At 40.8% G+C, this 25,125-nt stretch overlaps 1 protein-coding gene across 2 annotated transcripts in view; it reads right to left on the reverse strand.

The window, feature by feature from the left end:
• The window catches only part of VEPH1 (ventricular zone expressed PH domain containing 1), a 248,514-nt gene that overhangs the window by 10,805 nt on the left and 212,584 nt on the right, over positions 1 to 25,125 (reverse strand). For both annotated transcript variants that reach the window (XM_061167858.1, XM_061167857.1), the window contains one exon: positions 11,981 to 12,098. In XM_061167858.1, the coding sequence (XP_061023841.1) occupies positions 11,981 to 12,098 (118 nt within the window). The remainder of the gene's footprint in view (positions 1 to 11,980; positions 12,099 to 25,125) is intronic.

Consider the following 25,125-nt stretch of genomic DNA (forward strand, 5'->3'; position numbering starts at 1 on the left):
GGGGTTGCACAGAGTCGGACACGACTGAAGTGACTTAGCAGCAGAGATTCAGTTTCCTCTTCTCCAGAGATGTCACGCTTAACAACAGGGCCACCCAGCAGGTTGTTCACTGCCCAAGAGCACTCAGCTAAGAGGGGTACAGAGGTTGAAATTCAGCCTGAATTTTGCTATTTAAGTCATACACCCCCCTAAGTGGACATCAACCACCATTAATAAAGGTACATAAAATGCTGTAAAAGTTAGCACTAGCCTTGCTTAACTAAGTTCTGCTATCTAAGAAGATGTCAACAAATAGTAGCTATTATCTTCATGATCATCGTCATCACCTTCCCTGACTGTAATGATGAACAGTTGGTTTTTATAAATACCACATCCTAATGGCCTGAGGATAAAACCTATCTCCTTCCCTCCAATTAAGGATGTAGTAAACCCATACTATATTAAAGCATTAGGAATGGTGAGAGAATTCAGAGTAAGACAATAAACCCTTTTAAAGTTCAAGGACTGCAGGCTTTGAATTTGAGGTGTGATAAGAAATTCAAAGAGTCCCAAAGGGAGGTGAACTCTTCTGATTTTGAGTAACAGATCCATTTGTTCATCACAATGGCCATTTTCAAGCTAATCCAGTAATGGATTGGGCTGCATTGGGAGTCTTTTCCACATCATTACTGGTTGCTCCCTTTTACCCCAGGCTTCCTGCTTATTCTTATGATAGTAGATGTTGACACCTCCACTGCCATTAACTGGTATTCACATTGTACTGACTACTACCCACACCCAAAAGTTCCTTATACTGTGTGCTTTTGGCTCATGCAACTTTTGTCTTAAAAGTATTGCATTATGCACAAATAATTAAGACCGTCATAAACTTAATTTGTGATATTGGAATTCTTAGATGTTTTTCCTGATTGTTAAAGAAAGACAAATGCCTTGAAAAGAAGGCATAATCTGGAAGAAATATGTAAATCTCAAATATTTAGTTTTAAAATAAGAAGTGAGAAAAAGTATGTCTTTTTTAAAAAACATTTCCCTTGAAATGACTGCTTCTGAGAATTACAACTCGTATACAGTCTGTGGGGAATTTCTTTCCGTGTATTGAGAGTCTCAAGTTTACTCTAATCCCCTTTTATGGTTTTACTGATTTTCTTGTGTGTGTGCCAGATCTAATAAACCCAACTCTGATTATAGAGGGTACAATAAAGAGGGGTAGAAGCACCAAGTGAGGAGGCCGTAGGAGCCACATTCAGTAGACTGAGTGTCTGTGGTTTCTGAAATCACTAAGGATCGTAACAAATGGCATATTTCATATGACTACCCAGGCAGTGTTTAGAGGCCCATATTTCCTTACCAGTAGTGAATAAACAAGGAGGCATAATCCAGCATCGATTTTGTAACATCCCACAAGATGTGTGGGGTCCAAAAAAAGACAGGCAAACTCAATTTGAAAGCAGCCCTTTGAGGGCACTCTCACTTGTGCCAAATGACTGCCTTTCTCAGTAATTTCATGCCCATCGAAATGTAGCCTGCTTTCTAGGCTTCTCTATTAACTGCTGAAATATTGTTCTAAAAAAAGCCTTTTAGAACTACTATTTTATAAACTTGTAGAGCAGTGTTTCCCAACCTGTGTTCTGAGGAACACCTATATCAGAATTATGTGCTGGCTTATTAAAATGCAAATTCCAAAGCACCACCCTGAACCTACTGAACCATAATTTTGGGGTAGAGTGAGGGACCCTGCATTTTAATAACATCCCCAGCTGATTCTAACATGGCTCAAGAACTTCTAAGAAATGATAGTAGCTTCATGGTAGATGACAGTAACAGGCCATACAATATCCAAAATAGTAAAACTGCAAAACCAATAGTGGGAAAAAAATTGTTGTGAACTTTCCATAAAATTAAAGCACAGGATAGCAGTATAAGATCATATGGTGAAGTAAGTCAGAAAGAGAAAAACAAATATCGTATACAAACACATATATATGGAATCTAGAAGGATGGCACTGATGAACCTGCTTGCAGGGAGGCAATGGAGACACAGACACAGAGAATAATAGACTTATGGACATGGCTAGGGAGGAGGGGCAAGGAAGTCTGTGATGTATGGACAGAGTAACGTGGAAACATACATTACCATATGTAAAATAGGCAGCCAACGGAATTTGCTATATGACTCGGGGAACTCAAACTGGGGCTCTGTAACAACCTAAAGGGGTGGGATGGGAAGGGAGGTGGAGGAACGTTCAAGTGGGAGGGGACATGGGTAAACCTATGGTGGATTCATGTGGATGTTTGCTAGAAACCAACACAGTACTGTAAAACAATTATCCTTCAATTAAAAATTAATAAATTTTTTTAAGTTAAAAAAAAGATCATATGCATGTCCTTGATTTAGATTAATAGAGTTACAGGAAAAAAATGCTCAGAATCAATGTTTGTGGAATTTGACTTATTTATTGTTCATCAGTGAGACAAAAATTCTAAGGCCACTTGCCAAGAGGGTAACCTGTTTAGTAGTTCTGAGAAGTTAAGAATAGTCACCTTTGGGTCCCTTATGGGAACCTACCAAATAATCCTGGCCCACACTTGCCCAGTAATGACTGACAGGGACCAATGGGAAAAGATCACGGGTGTAGAAATGAATGGCAAGAACTGCTCAATCTTATTCTTGAACTTTGAGTTAAAAAGGGTTCCATATACTCTTCCCATGTTGGTCCCATGCTGTCAACTCATTTCTATGATCTCATGGATACGTATTACTGACTGTAGGGTGTTAGATGGTTTTAAAGGTTGGGTGCTTTTCTTGCACTGCCTGGACATTGTAGAGCTGTGGGGAAAGCTGGGGGAAAATAGATGTGACATATTTGTATCAGGGGCTTCCCTGGTAGCTCAGACAGTAAAGAATCAGCCTGCAATCCAGGAGACCCAGGTTTGATCCCTGGGTCAGGAAGATCCCCTGGAGAAAGGAATGGCTACCCACTCCAGTTTTCTTGCCTGGAGAATCCCATGGATAGAGCAGCCTGGCGGGCTACAGTCTATAGGGTCGCTCAGTTGGACATGATTGAGGGACTAACACTTTCACTTTCATACCTGTACCAGCTCTGTGATAAGGAGAGTCATCTGGTTTGAGCTGTCTAAGTTGCATGCATGCATGCTCAGTCACTTCACTTGTGTCTGATTCTGCAACCCCGCGGACTGTAGCCCACCAGGTTCCCCTGTCCGTGGGATTCTCCAGGCAAGAATACTGGAGTAGGTGGCCATTCTTTTCTCCAGGGGATCTTCCCAACCCAGGGGTGGAACCCGTGTCTCCTGCGTCTCTCGCACTGCAGGCAGATTCTTTACCCCTGAGCCATCAGGGAAGTCTGTCACAGGTTGCATATGTGTTAGCCATTGTCCCACCTGTATGCATGTGCATTCTTGGTTGTTTAAGAGCATTCTAAAGAGGTCTATACTGTTTTTATAGAATTATTTAACACAAACTCCATCTGTTGTGGTTGAACACTTGGCCTCCAACCTTTTGGCAATAAATAGAAGCTTTACAATGTCTGCATTGGAAGTTTTACCTGTAACATATCCATTATAACACTGTATCTGATATATATACATACACACAGAATATCTCACTCTCTGTTAAATAAAATGATCTCTTATAGTACTTTTGAGAAGAACTTATTTAAGAAAATACTGCTTAAACAAAGAATATACTTGGCACAAAAGATACACTGAAAATGCCATCATATGAATCCCTTTTTTTCTCTTAAAATGAATTATTGTGAATTCATTAATTTGGTTTTTGTCACCACTTGCCTAAGAAAAATTATACTAAAGATTTTCTGAGAAGATACAAAATTGGTCATTTGCTCATTTGGCAAATATTTTTTGACTATCTATAGCATAGGCTACCCACTCCAGTATTTTCGGGCTTCCTTTGTGGCTCAGATGGTAAAGAATCCACCTTCAATGTGGGAGACCTGGGTTGGATCCCTGGGTTGGGAAGATCCCCTGGAGAAGGGAAAGGCTACCCACACCAGTATTCTGGCCTAGAGAATTCCATGGACAGCCCATGGGGTCATGGAGAGTGGGATATGACTAAGTGACTTTCACTTTCAGTATTGTCTGAGGAGGGGGCTCCCTCCATAGAACTTGTTTACTAGAGGAAACAGACACTGATCATACAATCAAAGCAAAATCAACCAAACAAAAAAACTAACAATGACAGAAAGGAAGATGACAGGTATAACAAGTATTACAAGGAGAGATCTGAAATGTTTTGAGGGCCTTAGCATTAGTTGGGAGGTTACAGAAAGCTTCCCTAAGGCAGTGAATTTGAGTTGTAATGGGAAAGTTATTATCTACATTAACTAGCTGATGAGGGGAGACAGGGTGCTCCCTAGCAGAAGAATAAAAGATACAAAAGCCCAGGGCAGGAAGAAGTGTGGTGAATATAAGAACTGAAAGGAGGTCTTTCTGGCCAGAATGGAGAGGCACTGGGGATAAGACGAGGCCAGAGAGGCTAGAGAGGGCATTGCATGTGAGGCTGTCAGGTGCTGGAGGTGGAGTTTGGTGTTTAAGAGCTGTGGGAATAGCACTGAAACATGTATATTATCAAGTGTGAAACAGATCGCCAGTCCAGGGTGGATGCATGAGACAGGTGCTCAGGGCTGGTGCACTGGGATGACCCAGAGGGATGGGATGGGGTGGGAGGTGGGATGGGGGTTCAGGATGGGGAACACATGTACATCCGTGGCTGATTCATGTCAGTGTATGGCAAAAACCACTACAATAATGTAAAGTAATTAGCCTCCAGCTAATAAAAATAAATGGGGGAAAAAAAAGAGCTGTGGGAAGCCGTTGTAAGGTTTTATACAGAGAGTGGTGCCAAGATTTGTGCTTTGAAGAGGTCACTCTGGCTACAGTGTGGGAAGGGGGTTGGAAGGTCCAAGTAGTTCAGGCAGGAGGCTACTGCCATTATTTTAGGCAAGAGGTGATGGTGGTGCAATGAAGAGAGATGGACAGAGTTGAAAGCACCTGAGAAGGGAAATCCAAATACTGGGTGACAGGCTGGATAGGGGTGAGGAGAAGGGATGGGGTGTTTGGCTGATGCCTCAGAACAAGTGATGTTACAATTACTGAAGTGGGGGGTGCTGAAAGAAAGTCAGGTGGGTTTTTTTGTTTTTTTTTTTTTTCGGGGGAAGGGTGGGACATTTATGAGTTTTAATTTAAATGAACTGAGTTTGAGCTGTCTTTGAATTATCAAGCAGGAAGAGTCAAGCAGAGAAGGGCAGATACACATTTGAGAGTTTTGTCACAGAAGCAGTTACTAAAGCCACAGACCCGTGGAGACTGACTAGGGTGAGAGTTATGGTGACGGGAAGAAATGTGCGCTGATAATGAATAGCTGGATAGAGGAAGGTGGGCCCAGAAAGGAGGTTGAGAAGGAGTGTTTAGAGCAGGAGGGACACTGAAGAATGCTGAGTCACAGAAGGTAAAGGGGGGAATGTTTGAGGAAGGAGGAACTGGCCCACAGAATTGAATGCTGCTAAAGGCAAGTGCTGAAAAATTGATGCTTTTGAACTGTGGTGTTGGAGAAGACTCTTGAGAGTCCCTTGGACTGCAAGGAGATCCAACCAGTCCATCCTAAAGCAGATCAGTCCTGGGTGTTCGTTGGAAGGACTGATGCTGAAGCTGAAACTCCAATACTTTGGCCACCTAATGCGAAGAGTTGACTCATTGGAAAAGACCCTGATGCTGGGAGGGACTGGGGGCAGGAGGAGAAGGGGGCGACAGAGGATGAGATGGCTGGATGGCATCACCGACTTGATGGGCATGAGTTTGAGTAAACTCCGGGATTTGGTGATGGGCAGAGAGGCCTGGCGTGCTGCGATTCATGGGGTTGCAAAGAGTCGGACACGACTGAGTGACTGAACTGAACTGAAAGGCAAGTGACACAAGGACTGAAACATATCCAGTCCTGGAATCCGCATGACCTGAATGACCATAGAGATTATGGGCTGAGAGGCCAGATTAGAAAGGGTTGAGTCAAGAGGAGCAGGAGGTGAGGAAACACAGGGTGAACAGTGACGACTCTTCCGGCTTTAAAGAGGAGGCGAGGAAAAAAATAAAATAAAGAGGAGGCGAGACAGAGGCAACAGGTGAAGAGAAAGAAGACATGAAGCAGTTGAAGGTGTTTAAGAACCCATGGGAGTTTAAGTTGCAGGAAGAAGAGCTCTTTTAAGAGATCCTAAGTGCTTTAATTTTAAAAACTGTGTAAAAATTCTTTAAGTCAATGTCACTGTAAATCTGTATAGTGACAGGGACTGATAAATTCACTCTGGTCTGCCTTTCTAAAGCATGCTTCCTCTCCTCGGTATTTTGGCTTGACTCAGCTTATTCTCTTAGTGCAAAAAGACACGTTTCGATGCCTGATGATTTGTTTCTGGAAAACCACAGGGTGACTCATGCTTTGCTGCAAGTATACTTTCACTCTATCAAGACAAGATTGTTGTTGACCCAGTTTGGAAAGGCAGAAGGATTGATAGTGATGCTGGCTGAAAAATAGAAATTAACCCCTGAAGGGAATTAGGCTACTTATCTTAGCTTATTTCCCATAGAGGCTCACAGGTTATTAGCAAGTTTACTATGAACTCTGTGTACATGTGTGTATTGAAACCTTTTAGTCAGATATTAAAATTGGGTATCCACATGGTGTTGAAGTTTTGTACACAGCAACATTTCTTCTCATAAACTTTGCAAAAGTTGCTATTTCAAGGTTTCAGTTTAGTAAGCTGTTATTTTTCTATTTTTGAGAAAGAATTAGATTTTAAAGTTATGTTTCAAAACAAATCTTATTTCTCCTATTGGCATTCATTACACGATCCATGAATTATTCCATCATCCATCTATATGCCAAGTACTTCTTAAACACTACCATGTGCCAGATACTGGGTAGGGCATATAAAGAATAATAATGTATGGTTCTTCCTCCTCTAGTTTACTGTCTAGTGGAGGAGATTGATGGCAACACACTGTGTACACTATAGAAGGTGTGGGCAGAGAACAAAAGGACAGAGAGAAGGGAGTTTATTCTGTCGGGGTGATTTGTCCATGTATGCCAATGTGTATGCACATATGTGCGTATGTGTGTGCCTATGTGAGAAAGAGATAGAATGTGAGTGTGGGAAAAGCTTAACAGAGAGTCATAAAACAGGCACATGGAGTGGAAAGAGAAAAAGATTTCAGGATAAGGATAGTAACTTATTTGAGGTGCTGAGCATGTATTTGTTTTGTCATTATGTAATTCAAAGTATCTTTGAAAAATAGGCTGGGGTTCAATTTTACCTACTGGCTCATTAACAGTATATATGTGTGAAGATGTGAAGTTATCCTGCCCAACCACTGCACTGGTTTCGGCTCTCCAGCCATGTTTAACATGGAAGACAACATGCACACATGTTGTAGGAGGGAAGGCATCATAAGACAAACCCAGCCACTGTATAAATCCAAAGTGGGTTTTCTTATGTCACCCATAAAGTTCTGTGAAAGTTGGCACTAAAATTAAATGGAAAACTTTCATGTTAATGGACCCGCAAGGCTATTTACATCCTACTAGTTGATTCATCAGAGATAACCTCATTTAGCCCATTTTCAAGTTGGCATCTAGAGTGGAAAGCCATCTAGCCTAGGCTGGAGGTATCCGGAAAATGAGAGCCACCCTGCTGGTATCAGCTTTTAGTGTCCAGAGGAAATCTATTGACAGAGGCCTTTCTCATCCTAATAGCATTTTGCAATCATCTCTACTTGCCCATGTGATATAATGGACAGCAATGTTCTTGTAGCACAAACGTTTGAAATCAAGTTCTAAAGAAGAACCATGATCGATGGTTGAGGGCTGTCTGAAAAAACATTTCTTTCATTCTCTTTTATAGCCGAAGGAGACCTCCTACAGACAATTGCATTCAGTGTTGAAATATCCAGTGACTAAGAGAGAGATCACCCAGGCAAGGGCTCAGCTCTACAAGTGCCAAAGATGCAAGTGCCAAAACCAGGATGTCCCTGAGTTGCTTTCTGTAGGGTGTAAGAACAAAGGCATCCCATGTGTCTCAAGAAACAAGAGTGGAAGTCATGATTTAGTTCCTCCTCTTCCTTTAAAAAAATGTGACTGAATAGGCAGCCAGATGTGTTCCAGGGCACTCCAGCTGACTCACTCTTACTGTTAACAGGCACTAGCAGTTCCAGGACACGAGGACTATGATACAGGGGTTTGTTTGGTTTTCCAGAAAGAGATTCTGTTCTGTCTGATCTGTTTGCTCAATCTATTCTCTCATTCACGTGGGGTTGATGCAATTGACAATACACACCAACAGGCCAGTCTCTGAGGATTTTTGAGTTATTTCAGGAACTTTCTAACCTTCTACTCTGTGTTTTTATGAAATGACGATCAGAAACTGAATCAGCAATTGGAGGAGTTGGAAATAGCTTCTATGTGACCATGTCCTATGTGTAATCAGGACATGATTCCCGCACATCCCCATACCAAAATCCCTGCTTGTGTTTGAGAGGACTAGGTTATCAGAGGGGTGGCTCACTCCTTGATCTTTCCAATATATTATAATTTTATGAAATAATTGTTCTTGCAGTTTTCAATATTCCATGCCTTTAACTTGGATTTGCCCTAGAGATGGAAATTTCAGGCTCAAGAATTGACCTGGATTAAAATGCTAGTTGTACTACTTAGTAGCTGTGTGACCTTAGAAAAAGTACTTGACCTCTCTCTGTTTCAGTGTCTTAATCTGAAAAATGGACTCAATAATGGTGAGAAAAATGCATGTAAGGCGGAGCACATAGTTAGCATGAGAAATGCTAGCAATTATAATTTTAGGACCTTTATACTATTCTAGCATTTAGTTTCCTCTGACTTCACACTCAACTGGATAAAATATATATTTTGTTGAATACCGAAACAGTAAACTTGTGTGAATTTCTGTCTGCTGATGGTGGAGCTGATGGGAAGAGGACTGGGAGTTGATGGGGTGATATAACCTCTACTCAAGGAGGGGAATGTCCTTAAAGTGACCATGGAAGCCGGTTGGTTTGTTGTCAATTTCTGGAGTCCCATAGTTTAGTCTATACATTATTAAGAAGGATTTATATTTCAGGATGTCCTTCCTAGAAGCCTAACTGAAATTTTCTACTTGTCTCATGTTTTGTTCCCCATTTATGAAGACTTTGGCACTTAAAAAAAATACGGGAACAACGACTATTTGAGAACAAGGTACCTTTTGCCAATACCTTAGAAAAAAAACCCAAATGCAATTTCTTCAGCCTTTTGTCTTAGACTCCAATTCTCTCTCTTTAGATCCCTTCCTCCTTGAGACTGACATGGCATCTGGGCCCTGCAGGAGTGCTAACCAAACCAGAACAGGAACAGGACTTAGGCACGGTACACTGGGAGCTCAGACAGTCAGGGAAGTAGACTCTGATGTACACACAATGACTTCTCTCAATGAGGAAAAAAGCACCAGTCTCCATTACCAGACTCAAAATGCACTGGATATGATATAGTGATATATTTGATATCATTAACACATAATCACAATAGACCTGGAACATTTTAATATTCAAGTTGTATTTGACTTTTCCATTTCTAAATATTATTCATTCATTGGCTCACTCAACAGGTATTTATTGCATGTTAAAAACAAGGAAGTATGCTAGATTTTTCTATATGTGTCTGGCCTTAACTGGGTTATGAACCCTTTTAGAGCAGAGATATTGTACCTTTTTCATGTTTTATCTCAAGGTTTAGCCTGTCGAAGACATTCAACCAACACAGCAAATACGCACTTCATAAATGAAAAATGGGACGCAAGTTCTATGCTGCCTATACATAACCAAATAACAAAATATTTAATCCCATGTCTTGATCATCTTTAAACTTATAATTTAAGCAGAACATGAATGCAAATATCATTCCTATGATTAATATATGTCAGCAGTATTATTTCAGACCTTTCACTTGGATTAAATATATAACTTATATGCTATATAAAAATAAGAAAACTAGATCAATCTATAAAAACTTTTCAGGGAGTTTTTGGTGAAAATAGTAATTTAAAATAGGATTTCTCTCAGACCCAAATCCCCTTTCATAAAGCAAAAGGAAATGAGCAAAGAAATCTAAAAGTTTTTGGCACCAAACATTTTGATTCAATATGTTCTGCTGTAAAGTGTTTGGCCTTGTTTGAATTTTTATTGCTATATGTTCTCAGTCTATATTTAACTGTGAGAAACACAAATAAGAACGAATGAATGTGCAAAATGTTCTTTTTAAGTCATGGCAGTGAATTTGAGAAAACATATATTAAAGGAACACTTTGTGGTCTTAACTTGCGGCTCCCTTCCTGAGCCTCCCTTGGCCAGATACGATTTAATGTTTATTGAACTAAGGACTCAACTTACTTGGAATGAAATTCTTTAGGGCCTCTCAGAACGATCTCAGATAAGTCCCTTCCTTCACCATGATCTCAAATAAGGTTTCTTTTATGCTGTCTTTTTCACAGGTGAAATAAGGTCTAGTTAGAAAGTTTCATAATGGGGACATTCAATTCATCAATTCTTTCGTTGCTCAAATTAACTTTTTAAAAAATCAGTGTGTTCACTCTGGCATCAACTCAATCTCAGTCTGTAATCAGCCAACAATCTGTGCCTCATGAAGGTTGCCATCTTAACTGCCAGTTTCTTCCACCCATACTGTCTCCGTGGGGTAGTACATTCTATTTGGTGCCTCTGCGTGAGCCCCTCAAATTTCCATCTGGCCAAAATAAACACTTCTTTTTCAATTCAGTCTCAACTTCTTGGCTGAGCAAGAGGACAGACTTGCCACAATGGATGATCTTTAAGATGCACCAAATCCCTATTCAAGGAACGGGTACAGATGGTATGACCAACAGCTCTCTAGAGGATGGCTCATCTACAAAGTGGTTCGTGTCCAGCAGTGTTCCAACACCATTCTCTTGGTCTACACTTCAGTTCTTGAACCATGTCGGTGTTGAGAACTCTATCACATTCATGGTAAAATATTCCATTCCCAAGGGCAGCATAACTCTGTGAAGATTAGACTTTTTATCAACCTCTGTCCACTGCTTAAACTGGGGCAAGTGTAACCAGGAGACAGCATGGGGAAATGGTTAAGTGCATGGGCTCTGGGGTCAGACTGGGTTCAATCCAGCCGCTGTTAACTTATTACCTGTGTGACCTCAGGCAGTTCCCAAACCCCTCCGTGCCTCAGTTGCCCCACAAGTAAAATGGAGATAATATTAGCACTAGCCTTATGACATTATTGTGAAGGTTAAATGAGATACCTGACACGTTTAGCATAGGGCTTGGCACATATTGACTAACAATGATTATTTTTAGGCAAGTCAGTAGACCAAGTTCCTTGTGCAGCATAAAGGAAGGTGAAGGGTAAATAACCAGATATGAAATTATTTCTCAAATAATTCCTTACTCTTTAAGTGTCTCATTTTTTACCCAGCTCAATCATCAAGCAAAAATGTTAAGGGAGATGAGGAGGTCTGTGAAACTACTCACTCATTTAAGTGTGGTCTCATTTCTTTGGGGTTCTTGACTTGTTTTTCTCTAACCCTCAGGGTCACTGGGGTTGAAATGAAGAATGTTATTGGGATAAGATGGCCAGTACCACTTTCTTGATAGCCAGATAGATGTGGGCACTGTTCCTCTTGTTCATTTCTGGTTTATGTTTCTCTCTGTTCCAACACCTTCCCTTTTTCTCACTCCCACTTTGGTGAGATACCTTTGTCACCACGAAGAAGAGGCAGTCAGGCACACGTCTATGCATTATTCCAACTTAGGATGTTTATGCAAGAAGAAAGCCAACCAGAGTGGTGGGGTCCCTGCATCCCTGGCAACCCCAGGGGGACACGTGATTCTGAGCAGCCGGGGGAGGGAGGGGGGCTCTCACCGGTTGCTCTCTCGGGGTTGTTGCACATGAAGCACTGCCACGCTCCTGCTGCTTCACTGAAGCCAAACACGTCGAAGAACCTCACTTCTTCCAGATGGAGCCGAACCTGGTCCAGATCCTGTTTCAGGAACACAAAGCACAAAGAACATGAGTGTGTCTGCCTGCCACGCAGCACTCTGAGGCTGGGCAAAGGGGAAGTGGACACAGGACAGCCAGGGCTCAGATTCAGGGCTTCTGACATGGAGGGAGCATGGAGTAAACCTCTCATGGCCCATCTTAGAAAAGAGCAGCCAGTTCAAACTCTTCCAAGAGAGTTCTTGCTCTTAAATACAGAGGGTGGCCAGCATGGGTCTCAGGACTGCTCTCTGAGGGAGTGCCAAGTCAGAGCCTGAAGTGGCCCAGAATTTTCATGCATCTAACCACAGCTCCAGAATTTCTAAAAAGCTGGGATATTCAAGTGGCAATGCTGTCAAAATGAATGCTTTTGGGGATTTGTCTTTTATTTACACTTTACATGGAATTGAGAATCAATTATCCATATCAAAAATTTATTTTTATTAGGTTGGCTTCACAGGGGGCTGATGGAAATGTGTAGGGGTGTTTAATCCCTTAGCCCTTGGCTCCAGTCCTGCTTTAGTTTCATACTTTATCTTAAAATTGGATGTAAACTCTGCATTTTCTAGTCCATAATATGGCTGCATTGGTTTTAATGGAAAATAATGCCCTAATCCGTAAATTAATTAACTTTCCCCCTCTAAATGGTTGAGTGGAAATGACACGCTGAGAAGACCACCCTGTTTTATGTGCCCTGTGGCATCCTGCCAAAGTGTTCCTATTTAAGAGGCACAGGAGAGAGGTTCCATTACACTGTAAATGGATGGAAAACTATTAGCCTAACCAAATTAAACAGCCCTACTGTCCTCCCGAGGCTCTCCTATTATGTAAATGACTTGTAGCCTCTGCTCTAGGGTGGCCAGAACTGCACTCTTACAAAGTTGCTTTCCTAAGAGGGATTTATTGTCTTTGCTGCCCTCGCACATGCCCAGTTGACTTATCTGTTTGTCGTCTATTGAGCTGTGATTGTATTTCCTTGCCTCTGGTCCGCACTCTCATCTTGTACCCATATAACCGTTCTCAGCATGCCCAAGAGCCAGGGGATGGAGGCACTGTTAGCACTGCTTATGGTGGATCTAAAATAGGGAAGACCCTGAAGCCCTCGGGTCTGCTTTTCTTGACACAGGAGAGAGGTATGCTGAACTCAGCTCCTTGAGAGCAGAAACACGTCTACTGTGTTCACAACTTGTATCCCCAGCATCTAGTCCAACATCAAGAATGGAGGAACATCACTGGTTTGCAGACCCTGTGAAAAGTTTCTCAATGAACTATATAAACAGTATTATGAAAATTTAAAGGGGATTTGTTCTGTAGAACATTTACATTCACTGGGACAAAAACCCAATGAAGGCAGGGACTTTGTTTTATTGGCTACTATAATGTTAGCACTAAAGACATGCAAGCATTAAATAATTATTTGTGGGATAATGAAAAGCATAAACTGGGACTAGAAATGAATACCTCTCAGTACCCTTTATTAAGACATTTATGGTTTGTATTCTGGGATTGGACGTGTTGGAGGCTCACAATGCTGAATACAGTTTTTGAGTTGCTGACCTTTAATATCATATTTCAGGTATTCCAACGGACACTGTTTATAAAGAAATGTTTTTAAAAAATGATTTTGAATGTGTTCGATAAAAAAAAAGGAGGTTTTTAAAAAAGTATATTTCCAAGATAAAGACTGAAGAAGCACCTGGGAGTCTTATAGGTTTCAAAGGATGAAATCCATATTAAAATTTATGGGGCAAAAGCAGATGTTCATAAATATCAGTTTCAAAACTGCTAAGTCTCTGAAGTCTATACTTGGCCATCGGTATGCATATCGTTTCTCTCTTTCCCACACAATTAAGGATCAATTTTTCATTCACCACAAGCACTGCTAGCAAACAAAGCAGTTAAAATAATACTTCAGGGTTCCTTTATTTTTCCTGTTGTGAGACCAGAAATATCCCAGGTTGTTGCTCATAATTCACATTTGTGTTGGCAAGAAGTTCTTTCAAAGTTTAAGACAGATGGCAAGTAGCACCCCAGTGTTCAAGTTCTTGAGTCAAAAGCAGATTTACTTCAGAGGATTTAAGTGTTGTGCAAAGGGGACTGAGTGAGGAAGGTAGATGGTAATTCTATGAACTGCTGAAGTTGGTAGTGACAGTCAACTTTGAATAGGCAGACAAATGAAACAGAGGTAATTTCAAATATTGGTGGAAAATCAAAGCAAAATAAATCACAAAACAAGCAAACACAAGCCATTCAACTAACGATATCTAAATTTTTGGAATTTTGTTTTCTTAAGTGTGCTCAAGGTCGTTATTTCTCTCTCCTACTTATTTTCTTTACCCTGCTGTGTCCTATAGCTTCCCCAGGCCTTGCCCAGGATTTGTGATGTGCTAAGTGGGCTTCCGTGGTAGTTCAGACCCTAAAGAATCCACCAGCAATGTGGAAGACCTAGGTTCAATCCCTGGGTTGGGAAGATTCCCCTGGAAGAGGGCATGGCAACCCACTCCAGTATTTTTGCCTGGAGAATCTCATGGACAGAGGAGCCTGGTGGGCTACAATCCATGGGGTCGCAAAGAATCAGACAAGACTGAGTGGCTAAGCACAGCACAACAAGATGCTTCAGTTGTGACCGACCAACTGTCTGAGACCCTGTGGACTATAGCCCACCAGGCTGCTCTGTCCATGGGATTCTCCAGGCAAGAATACAGGAGTGGGTTGCCATTTCCTTTTCCAGGGGATCGTCCCAACCAAGGGATTGAACCCGTTGCATTGGTAGGCGAGTTCTTTACCACCGGCGCCACCTGGGAAGCCCAGGATTTGCTATATGGCTTCTTTTTTTTTTTTTTTTTCAAGACAAGAGAACCAAAATTGATGTGTTTAAAGAACTGCAACCTTCATTTAAGACAACTAGCCTCTAGAAGAGTAACAAAAACCATTTATATCTAGGTAGGGTCACTCCTTGAAAATTTCGGTTCAATGGCAGAACAGACCATTCTGTTCACACCAATGGTCTGTGATGGACAGACCCTAGGGTGACCTTTGAATAATTCCCATCTCCTGGTGTTCATCTCTTTGTATAACCCCTTTCTCTTAAGTGTGGGAAAGACCTGTAACTTGTTTTTAACCAAGAATATGGCAATGGTGATAGGATATTAATCTCGTGATTATATTATTATGTATCCCTGCTTGCCCTCTCCCCCAAAACACATACACACACAAAAAGCCAATCTTGCCAGTGAATGCAGAGAGAAACTCCCCTGCTGGCCTTGAAGAAGAAAGCTGTCATGTTGTGAACTGCCCAGGGAGAGGGCCCTGTGGATGGGAACTGTGGGTGGCTGCTAGGACCCAGTGGCAGTCTTCAGCCAACGGCCAGTAACAGAGCCAGTCCTTCAGTCCTACGACCCTTCACCAAATTTCTCCTAGCACCCTGAGCAAGCCTGAAAGCTGACCCTTTCCATTCGATGAGAAACAGCTCTCCAAATGAGAACACAGCCCGGCCAATACCTTGATTGCAGCCTTGTGAGACCGTGAGTGCAGGACCCAGCGACGTCACAAGCAGACTCCTGACTCAAACTGTGAGATAGCAAATATATGCTCTTTTAAGCTGCTAGGTTTGTGGTAATTTCTTATCCAGTCTTAGGCATCAATACCTAGACTGCATTGTGAAGAAGAGGAGAAGATGACAGTCTTGGCCAATTTTCAATGAAAATGATGCTTCTACTTAGAGGGGTCACATTGTTTCAAGTACACGCCAGATCAGTCCTCAATAAAACTCAAAAAAATATTGAAGTCTGTATTATTTCTGTTGACTTAAATAAAAAGACACATAATCATAGTAAACATGCACTGAGAAGGATTTTCCTGAAAGTCACTGTCTAATTCAAGAGGGATAAAAGCCCATGGAGGGAAAAATGATGTTTCTGAACAGCTGATTAAGTGAATATTTCTCCAGGTTTAGGGAAAAAAAAAAAAAAAACCTTAATGGGAGTAGGAATTTGGAAAACTATATAAAAAGTCTTTTGTGAAGCTCCCTAGAGGAAAACTACACCAGCCAGTTTGAAAAGATGAGTGGATATTTACAACATTGTTTTGATGACAGTGACAGCATGAGTTAATGCTATGGATTCTGTAAAAGTGCAAAGTGGCCTCTCCATCGTATAATGTGGTCTGTGTACTGTGAGAGGGTGTTGGGAAACAATTGTCCAGAAATCAGTGAAAGCATACATCTGGAAGAACTCTGGGTTCTGGCACGTTTAAATTCTGTTCTAACAGTATTTTTGCACAGATACGAGCACAGGATTGCCTCATGTGCTCTATGAGCTTATGGTTAATAGGATCAACTCTTGGCACATACTTTAAGCATGTTTTAAGAAATGTAAAGAGTTATTTTTAAAACAGTCTTCAATATTTTCACATAATAGTAATGGTGTATGTCTTTATGGTTATTTCTATTGTACATGTTCTAACTATATGGAGTGAAATAAACTTATTGAGGGAAGAAAATTAATGGTTCACCTCTATACTGTTCATCTTTCTATTACTTATGTTGTCCTACATTCTGTAGGCAAACTGTCTTGTAAGAAACACTGTATGTTGAATGGACAAACTAGCAAAAGAGACACTAAAGAATATTTATGCTCTAATTTTTAAAATTTATTTCAATTTCTGAGAAACATCTCTGTTGAATTCAAGTCACATCCCTTAGTATTAAGAGCACCTGTTGTCAGGAACCAAGGATATATAGAGGTAAGAGACACAGCCTATATGCTAAGGACATAAGGTAATCCATTGGGTTCACAGTATTTCTCACAGAGGGAAACTGGAATGCTCCTTTATTTGTGTTTGGATGAGGTTATTATTAATCTTCTGATGTGACATTTTTGGCTCTCAACTGGATTAAAACTCCTTAATAAGAAGACTGATTTCTACATTGTTTTGTAGCTTCTGAAATTAATTAGTATAGCACTTTGCCTATAGGAGCTATTCAATGAATTTTCTAGATTTTTGTTAATTAAGACGAGATCGGGCGCGTTCAGGGTGGTATGGCCGTAGACAAGATTTTTGTTAATTAAGACACATATCAACAGTAGCATTTAGATTTTCAGTTTTCAAGTCTATTCAGCATGACCAGTAAGCCCTTTTAGAATACTTATTTTAAAAATAAGTATTATTTTTATTATCTCTATGCATATTAAAAGACACTTGCTCCTTGGAAGAAAAGCTATGACAAACCTAGACAGTGTATTAAAAAAAGAGACATCACTTTGCCAACAAAGGTCTGTCTAGCCAAAAATGTGGTTTTTCCACTCATGTACGGATGAGAGTTGGACCATAAAGAAGGCTGAGTGTGGAAGAACTGATGCTTTCAAACTGTGGTGTTGGAGAAGACTCTTGAGAATCACTTGGACAGCAAGGAGATCAAACCAGTCAAGCCTAAATGAAATCAACCCTGAATATTGATTGGAAGGACTGATGCTGAAGCTGAAGCTCCAATACTTTGGCCAGCTGATGCAAAGAGCCAACTTACTGGAAGACTCTGATTCTGGGAAAGATTGAGGGCAGGAGGAGAAAGGGGTGACAGGATGAGATGGTTAGATGGCATCACCAACTCAATGGACATGAGTTTGAGCTAACTCTGGGAGATAGTGAAGAACAAGGAAGCCTGGCATGCTGTAGTCCAAGGGGTTGCAAAGAGTGGGACATGATTGAGTGGCTGAACAACACCTATGCATATTATAGGAATTCATTTTATCTAATATTATAAAACAAGCTTTTAGAATAAAATGCAGTATTTGAAGGAGAATGCCTGAATCCATCAATATAGCATGTTGACTGCTTGTTCTCAAGAACTTCAGCTTTTCTGGATCTCCAGTTCTCAGGAGGTACTGGCATCAGGAATCCCTGGAAAACCTGTTACAAACATCAGATACAGGTCAGCCTCTGAAGCCTAACCTTATACAGTGTGAGTTTGGGCCTGGTAAGGTGCATTTCTAAACAAGCTCCCCAAGTTATTCTGACATGCACTGATGGGAAAATTAATCCTACACTCCTGGGAATAGATGCGAGGATGGCTGATTTGTCTCCATTAATTGGTATTTGAGGAATTTGTCAATCCTCGTGTGCATATGTTCATACTTTCCCACAATACTTTGGTTTCATATGACAAAATACATAATCTGGTTGCAAGAGTAAAATTTTCATTCTTGATAATCAGAGACTTTTTCATTCCAAATTTTGCAATATGGAAGGAAGAGTTGAGGCATGAATGCTGAACTTGTTGTGATTCATTTGAGACTTGGCAGGAGGTTGAGATGTGTGGGGAGGGAGGTGTGCAATGTCTGGAAGACTGAGCACAGGCAGCCAGGGTGCTGACCTTGAGGTCTCATAGTGTGTTCCAGTATTCAACACGGACGTCCCATATGTGCTATGTCCCATCGCCTCTCCTTTTTCCATCCCCGTTAGGAAAAGAACTCTAAGTACACATGAGTATTTGAGGTCAAAGTGGCAAGCTTTTTACTATTACTATAGATCATGAAACAGACTTGACTTTCTTCTTATTTTTTTGAATCCCAGAGTGTTGGGAAGAACTGAACTGTTTCCTAGCAAGTAGTGACAGTTCTATACTTCTGGCTCATACTGGCTGGAAGAAAGCATTCATGTTTGATTTATTTAAGAGAGTTTTTTTAAAAAAGAATTCTTTCATTCAAGAACCAATAAATATGACAGGATATTTGTTTTGACTCAAAAAATCAAATTTTCACACTCATTTAACAACTGTAAAAAGTAATTTTTTTAAACTACAGAAAGGTGGCAGCAAACATGACAAGAATTTTAAAAAAGTAAACTTTTATGGAAAGTAAATATAAGCACATGGATTGAGTCAAAATGAAGGTGGCAAACTGGGTGAAGAGGCTTCATAAATGTTTGATAAACCCATAATTAATTTATTTCAGAGTCCAATTTCTTTTCAACTTTAGTCCATTAAAAGCAAAGTATCTACTTCCAGAGTGAAAGCAAGGGCAAAAGACTACCACCGTTCAAGTGTCAAGAAAATGTTGGCATATCTACAGAGTGTCAGAGCGAACGTAATCACCAGAACTATTATCAGTGAAAGCCCACCTTACCACGGAATCTCCTTTCATATTGGAAAGCAAATAATTACAGTGATTTTTTTTGTTTCCGAATCAATGGTTGCTACCTGTGTTTAACAATTACTTATTGAGCATCCAGGACTACTATGTATTACCATGTGGTACCAGACCACAGAGGGTGCTAATGTGGGAAACTCATTGGGCAGGCTTTCTTTTTCCTCATTTGGAATCCATTAGTGAGATAACCATACTTCTCAGCCCTGTATGCTATTTTGTTGGGGCATGAGGTCCTTCTCATGTCTTGATTTTCCTCCTTCAAGGACGTCCTTGGTGGTCCAGTGGCTAAGACTGTGTTCCAATGCAAGGGACCTGAGTTCAATCCCTGGTCAGGAAACTAGATTCCGCATGCCGCAGCTAAGACCCAGTGCAATCAAATAAACAAATATATTTAAAAAAATTTCCTCCTTTATCCCTGATATGCTCTCATTCTCAGACTGCTACTGCCTCCTCCCCTTTATATAAGTTCTCACTCTTGGGAGTTTGATATATGTCTTTGAATAGATACAAATTCCTGAAAAATAGGTAGCACTGTTTAAGGTATTTGTAGTTTTCACAAACACGTTATTCTGCAGACTACATTCTGTTTTTCACTTACTTCACTCAAGGTCTCTACACGGTCTGTATGTGTATTTAGTTTTTTGCCTCTACTGCTGCAATGTGATTTCCTGGTACATCTTCACCATCTACCACATTTGATTTCACCATTCTCCTGGGAATGGGTGTCAAGGGGGCCTCTGTCTGCACCTAGACAGACCATGCAGTAATGCATATTCTCATCATACCTGTCTCCTTGTGGACATGAGCAAGCATTTTTATGAGATAATCGTTTAGGAGTGGAATTGCTGGATTACAGGGCATATGTAAGAATACAGAGAAAATGTTTTTATGGTTCTGCACAGTTTGGGCTTTCTGAGAAAATTTTTACTGAAACTTAGGACCTGGGCTCAAAGGACAAGCTTCAGAAGTTAACTCATAACTAATCAGAAAGTGAAAGACTATCCAGAGGAACTTATCTTCCCAGATGTATGTGTGTGTTCACATTTCAAGGTGGGCATAAGACCCAGGATTTGGAGACATTCCTGGTTTATCAAGCTGGAGACACAAGTCTCACTCTCCACTGGAACGATTTATCTGCATCCCAAAAGGTAAGAGTAAGAACCCAGAATCCTTTCCAAGGAGAAAAGATTTTTCTCCCTTTCTTTCAGAAGAGTGGAGGTGCTGTTCATCTCCTATACAAATATCCTGATTCATATTTTCAGGGTTCCTTACCTATAATACCCTGGTGGCTCAGACAGTAAAGAATCTGCCTGCAATTCAGGAGGCCTGGGTTTGATCCCTGGTTTGGGAAGATCCCCTGGAGAAGGAAATGGCAACCGACTACAGTACTCTTGCCTGGAGAATCCCATGGACAGAGGAGCCTGGTGATCTACAGTCGATGAAGTCGCAAAGAGTTGAACATGATTTAGCGACTAACATTTTCCTTTCCTTTTACTTATAATACAGATGCAGGTATGTGTAGGATGACTTTTGGTTTTCATCATGTTACATGAGGGTAAGAAACTGAGGCAAAGGAGAACCCATGAGGTTATTTGCTATAAATAATAATCTCTGCTCCAGAAACCTTGTCTTCAAGAGACATTAAAAAGTTAACGTTGCACATATCTTTAATTTCACTAGGTTCTGATAAACTGCTCTTCAGGTTGGCTGTCCAGTTTACATTCCCACCAGCACAGTATGAAGAATTCCTTTTCCACATCACAATGGAAGGTCTTCCTACACTCTGAAGTTTTTCGAGGAATTACCATCCAGCAACCCTTTCTCATGCGTGAAATAGGCCGTGCTTGCGGTGACCACAGTCATCGTGGTTTGGTTGCAAAAGGGGCTGGCAACAGTCTCCAGTCACTTCTTAAACCATAGGGAAAATCAAGTGCACTTCTGCAGAAAACACTGTGTTTTTCTCTATCTTTACATGCCGCTGTCATCAGAGGCATTCCGGTTTCCGGGGATCAGATTACTCTTTCTAGGCACAATTATTGTGATATGCTAAATGCATATCAGAGAATGAGATGGTTGGATGGCATCACCGACTCAGTGGACATGAGTCTGACCAAACTCTGGGAGGTGGTGAAGGACAGGGAAGCCTGGTGTGCTGCAGTCCATGGAGTCGCAAAGAGTCGGACACAACTTAGCAACTGAACAACAACAATGCATATCGACATTTGACCAGGGTCTAGTTTTACTTTAAGAATGATCATTTTGTTGACATGTTTACTACTTGGGGGCTTCCCTTGTGTCTCAGCTAGTAAAGAATCCTCCTGCAATGCAGGAGACCTGGGTTCAATCCCTGGGTTGGGAAGATCCGCTGGAGAAGGGAAAGGCTACCCACTCCAGTATTCTGGCCTAGAGAATTCCATGGACAGTCAATGGGGTCGCAAAGAGTTGGACATGACTGAGCGGCTTTCACTTTACTACTTGGAACAGTGACGAAGGAGATAAAACTGAGTCTATCATGGACTTAACGAGAAGGTACTGCTTCCCATGATATGGGAACTTCAGATGTCTCCATTTGTCTTTCAACAGATACAGCACAGTGCTAAGCATTGGTATAAAGTAGTAGAGATCAAGGCAGTCATGGTAAGTTGAACTACCCAGTTGAATTATCCCTCAGTAGAGAAAGGGATAAAGCAAACTCTGGCCTTTTTACACAATGAAAAATTCCACAGATATTAAAAGGAATGAGCTAGATCTACATGTATGAACAGATATATTTTCAAGACATAAATAACATATTGCAAAAGATAAATGCATATGGTAAAATTTAAAAACAATGTGCTTAGTCGTGTCCAACTCTTTGCAACTCTATGGACTGTAGCCTGCCAGGGTCCTCTGTCTGTGGGATTCTTCAGGCAAGAATACTGGAGTGGATTGCCATTCCCTTATCTAAAGGATCTTCCTAACCCATGGATTGAACCCTGGTCTCTTGCACTGCAGGTGTATTCTTTACTGTCTGAGGCACCATGGAAATAATACAGACTGACCTCAGGAGAGTATTTGCAGCTTCCTTTTCATAAAGGGAAATATTTGAAGTAAATATGGAAAGAAATGTAAATATCTCTTCTATCTTGTGGTAGGAATGGGTATTATCTTTCTGTGCTTCCCTGAATGTCAGTTATTTCATAACTTGATAAAAAATAAAAGTGAGGCAGAGAATACAGTTCAGTGAATCAAAGAGACTGGCAGGGATTAGAATATGTGAGGAAGAAAGGTTCTGCATGTGTGGGGGAGATTCCTTGATACCCCTCAAATCCCTCATAGAGGGATCTCATCATCTGGCTTGTGTGAGGCTGGCCTTGGTGGTGAAGGTTGTTAAAGGACCATTGATTTCTCCTGATTTTTTGCATCCATTCTTGTTGGGGGGCTCCACATGAAAGCTTCTTTTAATCTAGCTCTTCACACTCAGAGACAAAGACATGAAATGCAAAGTGCTTGAAACAGGTTCTACTCTTTTGTTTTAGAAAACAAACCAAATCTAAATCACTGGATGGATTAAATGACAGAAGTGAAACTTAGAAATAAGGTCTTTTCTGCACAGTGGGATGGTATAAAGAAGGCAGGTTTAGGAGCCAGAAGATCTGAGTTTGAGCCCTACTACTGTCACTCACTGGCAATTCTTGGGAAATATCTTAATTTCTAGGCTTTTTCAATGTACTTCTCAGTCTGTACAAGGACTGTGATCCTTAAGCTGCTTCCTTCAGAGAGCACAAATCAATTCAGGGTAATTCCGCTACTTTGTAAACTGTTGAGAAATAATACAAAGTAGTGATAATGATGATGATATGAACAAAGTAAGATAAGCTCCTTCTTATGCATGTAAAACAGTGTTTTTTGCCTCTTAGCTAGATAAATATATGTAAATCTTTTTGAAATGAATGGCTTTTTAAAGAAACATTGATGTTAGGTGCCTGAAAAACATATTTCATTTTCTTTCTAAAAGCAAGTAACATATTTATCTGCCTGTTTGTGTTAGCTTGTTGTCAAACCTAGGAGTACAGAGTGTAATGAGATGCAAACATAAAAAGATGCAATGCAATGTGACCATCTGAAAGGGGAGGCAGGTAATGACATGTGCGTGCCTGATGGGGCCATAATGAGATGTACAAATAGAAATGCACATAGAAATGTGCCTGGGCAGTGGTGTAATGAGATGCATAAATGATTGGGTGTAAAGATAAAGGCATTTGGGGGGATGTAATGTGATTTATAAATGGAAGCATTAAATGGGGGAGGGTAGAAAGGGTAGGTTGTGATAAGCAGCAGAGAGAAAGAATGCAGTGCCATGCATGAATGGAGGAACTAACAGCATGTGCATGATGAGGGTGTAATGAGATAAAAATGAAATGGCATAATGAGGTTCACAGATGGAGGGATGTAATGAGCTGTGCAGAAAGGAGGTAATAATGACAAGCATAAAAGGAGGGATTTAATACTGTGAATAAAGAAACGGGTGTAAGAAGATGTGAGGAATGAAAGGAGGAACAGAAAAAAAAGAGGACCTGGGTGAAGAAATGCAAAATAACAAGGTGGCAAATGGAGCACTCTAATGAGATGCTGAGATTAAACGGTGCAGTGAGGAGTGCCCATTTAGGGAGTGATTAGACACACACATAGGTTTATAATGAGGTAGCTGAGCCCTGCTCAGACATAGACCGTGGCACTCAGTCTTTATGAAAGGGGTGAAAGTGGAACAAATGTAGAGCAGAGCCATAAATATATCTAAATTGTTACAAATCCAAAAAGAGAAAACTAAACAGGTGATTTCACCACAGTCTGGAAGTTTATGAAGTCATGGTTTTATAGGTGCTGTTTATGGAGCACTGACTCTGTGCCAGTGCTCTGCTGGGTGCTTAACTAACTAAATGCATCATCTCATTTTCCCTTCCTAGCAATCCTATGAGGTGAGTGAGTTTTAGAGAGGTTAACCAATTTGCACAGATTCCCAGAGCATGTTGGTGATAGAGATGTGATTCAAGCCAAGTCAACTGGATTCCAGTTGCCTTTGCCTCTTTTCTGGTGTTGTTGTAAGAGTAGACGGTGGGGGCGTCCTGCCTCAGAATCTCCTGGATCATGTGTCTAAAATGCAGAGTCCCAGGCCCACCCAGCAAGTACCCCTTGCAAGACCTGTGGAGGCCCCAGGAACCTGCAAGCTCCCAAGCTCCCCTGGGAAGTCTGATGCACTGAGGCCTGAGAATTAGTGAAACCAGCCTTGGAATCAGGGTATTCTAATGGTTCCCATTAGCTCTGGGGAAAAACCATGAAGAAAGGGGCTCATGTGCAGTGTGGGCAGTTGGGTTGGCTACAAGGGGGCTGTACAAGGATTTACCAGATCCTGGAATGAAGCATCAGATGATACTATGGACTGTATTTAGCAGAGGACTTAAAAAAAGGTTCCTTCCTCTCAGACTGGTATCCATTAAGAATACAAAATTATATTGAAAATAGTACAAAAATGCAAAGATGTACTGAAAATAATTAGATGCTAGGAAATATTTGTTTACTGAAATCATAAACACGAAGATTACTCCAGTCTGTGATCTCTAAGCAGAAGACAGTAATATGTTAGATCTAAAAGTTTGCCAATCTACATGCAACTTTGCTTAAAAAACAAAAAAAGCCAATAGGGCCACTGATTCTTCTTTCTTGATATGTCTAGTGTTAAGGTATCTAAATTCCTATGATTTTTTTACATTAAAAAATCCCAGAATTTAATCTAGAAATGAGTCTCAAAGTTGGATGACAACTCACATTTTAGTGACACAGTCACAGATCTAAACATTTTTAGAAGTATGTTTTGGAACTTTTTTTAGAGTGTATTCATGAACCGCA

Source organism: Dama dama, chromosome 19 (assembly GCF_033118175.1).
Source record: "Dama dama isolate Ldn47 chromosome 19, ASM3311817v1, whole genome shotgun sequence".
Lineage (NCBI taxonomy): Eukaryota > Metazoa > Chordata > Mammalia > Artiodactyla > Cervidae > Dama > Dama dama.